Here is a 6,853-nt window from a genome sequence, read left to right on the forward strand (position 1 = left end):
AACTGCAAGCTTCAATTAACTATAGCAATAAGGGATAACATAAGTATTTAGTATATATTAAGGAATGTTACAATATGTACGTACGACTATACTTATACTTCATTCTGTTTGGTATAACGTTGCCAAGGAAATATTGATCTTAGAACTCTAATACTGAATAATATTTCAGTGAAAAACTGTGTTAAGACTAAATATGATGGAATACGATTTAGCAAGAATTGATTATATACTTTGTGGTATTACCTATCCTGGCACTCTCAAAATTCTGCCTAATCCTGGTCACAAAACCCAGCAGAAGGTACATATACGCAACATTTTTAACAACGCAATAGCCTAACGTTCGTGATGCTTATTTCATTTTCTTCTGTGTTTTAGTTTGCCGTCGGAGATAAGAACGGTGTTTTACAATGTCTTTGTATAAAAGACGAAGAACCAATTGTACAGTTTAAAACATTACCAGGGAAACCAATTACGTCAATACAAGTCGCATCGACAAATGGTAATTTATTTTCGTATCCTTCGTAAAAAACATGATGACGTGTCTACTTTAACAAATTCAACTAATTAAAAGGAACTTTTCCAAAAGTATCTTTAGAGATAACTCTTCCAAAAGTTTACCCCATGCATTTAACTGCTTTAAATTATTAGTATTTGATCGCTAATTTATTCTATTTCAGGTAATCATATAGATAAAATTTTTGCAGCATCTGGCCATGAAGTAAAAGGTTACACACGGAAAGGCAAAGTATTTCTTACAATCGAAACCTCAGTATCAGAAACAATAACATCGATGTAATTATCCTAAAATAACACTTATAGTAACAGATCTTTTTTCCTCCGTAATAAATCAACTTGTGCTAATTAAGATATATTATATGATTATACATTTTATGACTAATTCCAGGTGCATTTTGAATAGTGATTTGGTACTATGCAGCGGACGGACGGTTACTTTCTACCGCGACTTGAGAGAGATTTACACTTACGCTTGCGAGGATCGAGTGTTAGACATTGCCGCCTTTTCTACGCCAAATGTTAGGATAAGCTATGTTTTACTTGTTTTTCTGATATTCTAATGAAAGCTAGCATAAATTACATAGGCATTTGATAAAACTTTATCATAAGTTTGCAAGTTAATTAATTAACGGGATTCCGTTAGCTACTCAATTTAGGTTATTGTCCAAAGTTACGAAAGTATACTCGTAATAATAACTAAGTCTGTCACGACATTCATCTTGCTGCGAGTTGTGACACTTCTCCAATTTAATATTTGGTAGTTAGTACTTAATTAAAATGCATCACTATTTGGAGTAACTTAGGGTATAATTTTGAAGAGCACTCGTGTCCGTCTGCTGGTACTGGTTGGCAACAAGGGCGCTGCGGTGGTAGAGAATGGAGAGCTCCTAGCGCGGACGCAGATACCATCAGGGCCAACTCGTCTCATCGTACCTCCTGCACACCGCACGGCGGAACTTGCCGTGTTCTACGGTGCCTCTGATGGCTCTATAGGACTCATTCAATACGAGTGAGTTTTATTATTAGCACTTAAAATCAGTTATATAATTTTCTTGGACATTTGGATTTGAATATAACGGCTTAAAAATTTTACGAGTTTGAATATTGATTTCGGCCGGTAGATTACGGACAGATAATGGAACGCTATAATATCAGCCTAGCACTCTGAAATACGTGAGTGATATGTGATTTAGTAGTAGCTTGTTTGTCAGGACGGATCTATCGAGCACATGCCTGGTGGAAGGCGGCGGGCTGGGCGCGGTGGTGTGCGTTGGTTGGTACTTTAGCAACGGTGCTCACTTGGCGGTCGGTCGGCACGACGGCTCCGTGCAGCTCTACCTAGTTGACTTGGACAATGTAAATGAGAAGCCACGGTTAAAGTTTACTTATGTAAGTGTAAAAATACGAATGTCCTGTGAGGTCACGGTATTCCGAGTTCCGTACCGGCCTATTTTCTGAAAGAGACCTTATTGATATGTTAGTTTAGTGAGTAACAATGTTTCTATAAATGAGTTTGCTTTCTTAGTTTTGCGGTGAGCCAATAACATCAGTTTGTGGTGGTAGTGTGGGCACAGAGGAAACCGAACTATTGGTCTCCACATTCTCTGGCAGAGTGTTTGCTTTACGCTCCCAGCGCCTGATCTCTGGAGGGGTGGCGTTGAACAACATGACTCCTGAAGCTCTAGCTTCAAGAAGAAATAAACTCGAGTAAGAAAGTGTCATCGATAGACTTCAGGTTTAAATATATAAGAAAGTGAATTAATTGAATACTTTCGTTGACTAATTACAGGTTAGAAGTGGCGCGGTTGGAAAAACAAACAGCTGCTGAACGAGAAAAATACCAACGAAATACACGTTCTTTAAATGCCGGGATGTCAACACCACCGCTCTTGGAAATTCAATATGAGGTAATCGAGATCGAAATAGAAAGATTGATTGAATAATTCCGACCCTTTGGCTGTTTTTACAGTATATCCTTTTTTCTAAAGTTAACAGGTGCGATGCTAAATGGTTGGCAAGAAGTGGTTATCACTGCTGGCGTTCCTTTGGATATGCTTTTTATTTATTGCAATAAAAAGCTTGAAGTACAAACTGACAGTGCTGCGGTTTTAAGCGTTTGCCCTCCGCAGGTAATTAAAACTATTGGGACAGGTTATGCTATCAAGGGCTTCGCCAATGGATGGCAGCTCCCAAGATTTTTTTTACTACTACTAGCCGAAATCCTCGGCTGGCGACGCTCTTGTAGGCATGTATGTTAAAATATTTCTTTATTCGTATATTAGAACATTCACGTGCAGGGCAAGGCATCAGAAATCCTCGCAACTGTGAGATGTCAAGCAGGTACGAGACGTATTTGGCTACAAATGCGGGCAGCCGTTGATTGTGGTCCTGAGATAACTGAAGGTACACAAGTACTGGTATACGTGCTGCCCGCCGGCGCGCCCAGGATAGCTAGGCTCATCAAACTGTCATTGCCTGCCTTACCGCAATACTCACAGCACGTAGACCCAGACCGTGCAGATGACAGGTAAACTTACAGACTAACTTTGCTTACTTTTGGTGGAGAAGCAACAGACGACATAAAAATTGCATATAGTAAAGGATTAGCAAACAATCTACTCCTATAGTGATTTTTGCATGTCTAGAGTCTGGTGTGAATTGAGTTTGTCGGGCGGGTTTTCCGTGGCTGAAATGACGTCATGGCTCAGCGAGGCGCTGCCCGGTGAGCTGCCGAGACCTGCGGTCAACATTACCTTCGCCAGGGAGCATTGTCTCTTGAAGACAATCCTTATTTGTCGATATCAGTAAGAATAATAAAATTATTTTTATTGAAGCAAACGAATTGTCACGTCTTGCTGGTTTGATTTTCTTGAAAGTTATGATTGGCTAATGATACCGCAACGTTTTTTTCAGACGAGGTGCCGCCATAATGAAATCCGACAATGTATCAACGATCGCCACCTTAAAAGATCTTTTGTCTTATTGTTCTTTAAAGAGAGCGATTCGTGTCGATATATCATGCGGTAAGTTCTTGTAAAAACGATAAGTTTGATTAAAAGCTTCATTGCATACATACATATTATCATGTATTATTTTTTACTGTACAGATATCCCGGAAATGTGTTGTCCAATGTTATTTAAAAGTATCAAAGATCGATTTCTATCGGAATATCAGAGAAAGAAAGAATTTCATTTAAAAGAAGCTATTGGGTATGGGTTGTAATCATTATTGTTTTATTTATTGTTTGTGATATATTACACATCTATTTGACCGTTACAATAAAAGTTGACTCGGTATTATAAAGCGGTGCATTTAAATAAACTAATTCTATTCCATCTTGAAGAAAAGTGCACGGAATCGATAGTTTAGGCTGTATAAATTAATTTCCGTCAATATTATTTCAGTGCCCTTGATTTAGATATAAATACCATTAACAACGAATCTGAACCCATTCTCTGTGAGGAATACCTACGAGTATGGAAATCGGCGGATGATACAAAAAATAAATTGTTCTTCAATGATTTAGTCGGTAAGTCTCGAATTATGTGTTAACTTATAGGCCATCAATTCAGGGTATAAACAAACATATGGTTTTCTTTGGTTTCATTACATAGATGGCGCTGAGCGCTGCCGGTATACTTGTTAACTTACACTTGCGTTTGTTTTTCATTGAGTGATTTTCAAGTCTACTTAAAAGTTTACTCTTGTGATTTATCTTTACAGCTACAGTGGATCAATGGTATTCCGACTGGTGCAAATTATCTTTATACGGTCGTGATAACAGCAGCCAGAAGATACAACTGAAGACAGCACTGCAAGAGTGTCAAGTGAATGACATTGAAAGCATTCTGACGCATAATGATTTACAAATTGATTCTAATATGTAATTATTAAAGATCTTGTTTTTAATTATCGTTTAATATTCAAATTTACGATGTTCAAACACCTATGCAACTCTATCAATTTTAAAATTAAACGATTTTATAGTTTGATCACATTAATCACATTTTATACTTTAATATTTCCTTCAATTAAGTTGCAAATATATTCATTACGTCCGTCGAAACTATTCCGAAGCTTAGCTTTATCGTTAGCGTTCTGGCATTTTAAACTTGAACGGATTCGGATAAGATTTTAATAAGTGCTGATCGTATTGATATACTGCGTGCTCGTCGCCACACAATCTGTCCATATTCGTAACGTGATGTGAGAGTTCATTTATAGACGACATCTGTTCTGCCAAGTATACAGATGTGATAAAATCCGCGCATTGGTAATCGTCCACTTTTTCAGCTACCGCAACAACGTTTTCTAAGAGCTGTGAATAAAAAGCAATTGAATTAAAACATTAAACCTAAGCTACAAAATCAAGTTGAATTGAGTCTTGACGGCCCTTGACAAGGAATATAAGTACCTGCATACGTTCATAAGACTATTATGTACATAATTTAACCTATGTATTAGAGTTATCTGTACCTCTGTCACACTTTTTTCCATACTCAGACCCTTTTTAAAGGCACTTTGCAGTGTTAATTTACTATCCATTGTTGGTGCTTTAAGTCCACTGATAACAATAGCACCTCCTCTTATCAGCTGGTATTCAATGAGTTTCTGCATATGTTCGAGTTCTTCGTTATACATTTTCATAAAGTACCCGCCGGCCCCGGGCCGCGACATACACGGATGCAAAAACATAGTCGCTATTGCTAAATAATCTTGTGCTGCTTGCTGCTCTGCTTGAATTTGTTTGTTTATAACATCTTCAACTTTAGGATCGTATTTGTGTTGGTAATATGCTTTCCATCTGAAGTTATATGTGAAAACTGGTCTTCTTAATACAAGAGATTTTAATAAAATGTTGTGCATGTTATGTTTGCATATAAACTATAATTTCATGTCTTAAAATTTAAAAAATTATTTAAAAATATAATAAAGTACATGAAACAAACTACAAAATCACATTATATTCAATTATGTCAAACACTTCACTTTTGACATGAGTTAATTTTTAAATTTACAACAAATCTAGATACAAAAAAAAGTTTTTTTTTAATTTGTTCCTTTAAAAAATGTGAACATAAACAAATTTTCATCTACAAAATTAAAAAATTCAAGCTATTTAGAGCATCACTACATAGCTAAGGGTTATACAAATCTTATTTTAAGCAAAAACTGTACAGTAAAAAAAATACAGACACTCCATTTTATTATTATATTAGTAAGGTGAGGTTGTGGGTATGAAATAAAAGATTATTCAGTATATTTGTACTATATATTATATTATAACTATTGTTCTATATTTATAAACCTATAATAACACTTGTATACATATTGATTTATTTCTGGAAAGGGTAATAATCTAAACCAGAATTATATTTGAATTTATATTTGAAGCGATCTACTTGCGTTTTTCCAATTTCTATCATCTTTTGTACTTCTTCTCGGTATGCTGGAGGTAACATCTCCTCTTCTAAAGTGCATGAATGTTCACAATCAGTTTGGGTTTTAAACATTCGTTGTCGCACAATATCAACATCTCTACTATATTCTTCTTTGAGATCTGCTACAGCTTTAGTTGCTGTGTCTATTTTAAAAACAAAAAAATTAGCTTCTCGGTGCACTAAGCCATGTGCACTAGTTTTATATGGCAAAGCCCGAAACCCTAAATTTTCAATGTTTCTAATAATACCACCACGGCTGAATATAGCATGAGAAACACGCGTAAGAGTCGTTTTTAGATCTTGTTTAGGCATTGCCCGCAGAATTAGTGCTAATTCATAAGTTGGCATTTTTTTTCTATTTGAAAATCCACTATTGTAAAATGTATTTTTGTCACAATCAACAAAAAATATTTTCTTTACAGGTTATATGTCAATGTCAAATTATCAATTGTCAATTTTTTTTCCGCCCACGGCGCAGGCTATAGTCTTTCGACCATACTGCCTAGTCTTACGTAGAATTTTTTCCTTTAATTAAGTTTTTTTTTAAATAAGTTCATTTATGTCTTTCGTAAATCAATTGTCACGTGCAAATATCAAGTCAACTGACTGCCACTAATTCACTTATTGTCGTTTATTTCAATTAGACCAATATTAAAAAAAGGTATTTTCATATAAGAAAATACTGCCTTTTCCTTTATATTAAAAATTCCAAAATAGTCAGATTTATTTGATCGACAATGAATAAAAGTGTATTGTTAAAAAATAATAATCATATTTATTTATTATTTATATTTATTTATATAGCTGAAATATTGTAATTTTCTTTTTAACTCCATGTTAGTGCACAATAAAGTATATTTGTATTTGTAATCAAAGACCGAAAATGTTATCGGAA

The 6,853-nt window shown here is 35.2% G+C and overlaps 3 protein-coding genes across 3 annotated transcripts; 1 reads left to right on the forward strand and 2 right to left on the reverse strand.

Annotated features, from left to right (window-relative positions):
* Nucleotides 1-128: 128 nt before the first annotated feature.
* On the forward strand, nt 129-4,404 carry LOC106708593 (Bardet-Biedl syndrome 7 protein homolog). The gene is made up of 15 exons (XM_014500131.2): nt 129-298; nt 376-499; nt 678-792; nt 905-1,034; nt 1,335-1,525; nt 1,728-1,905; nt 2,042-2,223; nt 2,306-2,423; nt 2,505-2,645; nt 2,814-3,043; nt 3,162-3,320; nt 3,430-3,539; nt 3,624-3,726; nt 3,922-4,046; nt 4,241-4,404. The coding sequence occupies exons 1-15, from the start codon at nt 194-196 to the stop codon at nt 4,402-4,404; spliced, it is 2,175 nt and encodes a 724-aa protein (XP_014355617.2). The 5' UTR covers nt 129-193.
* Nucleotides 4,405-4,579: 175 nt separating this feature from the next.
* LOC106708806 (soma ferritin) lies at nt 4,580-5,425 on the reverse strand. Its single transcript, XM_014500361.2, has 2 exons — nt 4,994-5,425; nt 4,580-4,835 (listed from the first exon to the last, which is right to left on the reverse strand). Exons 1-2 carry the CDS (start codon nt 5,381-5,383, stop codon nt 4,608-4,610), a joined length of 618 nt encoding a protein of 205 aa, XP_014355847.2. The 5' UTR covers nt 5,384-5,425; the 3' UTR covers nt 4,580-4,607.
* Nucleotides 5,426-5,812: 387 nt separating this feature from the next.
* On the reverse strand, nt 5,813-6,367 carry LOC106708790 (probable 28S ribosomal protein S6, mitochondrial). Its single transcript, XM_014500345.2, has one exon. The coding sequence runs from the start codon at nt 6,304-6,306 to the stop codon at nt 5,854-5,856; it is 453 nt and encodes a 150-aa protein (XP_014355831.1). The 5' UTR covers nt 6,307-6,367; the 3' UTR covers nt 5,813-5,853.
* Between the last annotated feature and the right edge of the window lie 486 nt (nt 6,368-6,853).

This window comes from Papilio machaon, chromosome 5 (assembly GCF_912999745.1).
Source record: "Papilio machaon chromosome 5, ilPapMach1.1, whole genome shotgun sequence".
NCBI classification, from domain to species: domain Eukaryota; kingdom Metazoa; phylum Arthropoda; class Insecta; order Lepidoptera; family Papilionidae; genus Papilio; species Papilio machaon.

What these genes read in the sequence shown, in the direction of transcription:
- LOC106708593 (XM_014500131.2), top strand. Translation starts at nt 194, where the DNA reads ATGATGGAATACGATTTAGCAAGAATTGATTATATACTTTGTGGTATT. An exon ending in GTCACAAAACCCAGCAGAAG is followed by an intron (nt 299 to 375) that starts GTACATATACGC and finishes TCTGTGTTTTAG; the next exon opens with TTTGCCGTCGGAGATAAGAA. An exon ending in CACGGTTAAAGTTTACTTAT is followed by an intron (nt 1,906 to 2,041) that starts GTAAGTGTAAAA and finishes TTGCTTTCTTAG; the next exon opens with TTTTGCGGTGAGCCAATAAC.
- LOC106708790 (XM_014500345.2), bottom strand. Translation starts at nt 6,306, where the DNA reads ATGCCAACTTATGAATTAGCACTAATTCTGCGGGCAATGCCTAAACAA.
- LOC106708806 (XM_014500361.2), bottom strand. Translation starts at nt 5,383, where the DNA reads ATGCACAACATTTTATTAAAATCTCTTGTATTAAGAAGACCAGTTTTC. An exon ending in TGGAAAAAAGTGTGACAGAG is followed by an intron (nt 4,836 to 4,993) that starts GTACAGATAACT and finishes TTTTATTCACAG; the next exon opens with CTCTTAGAAAACGTTGTTGC.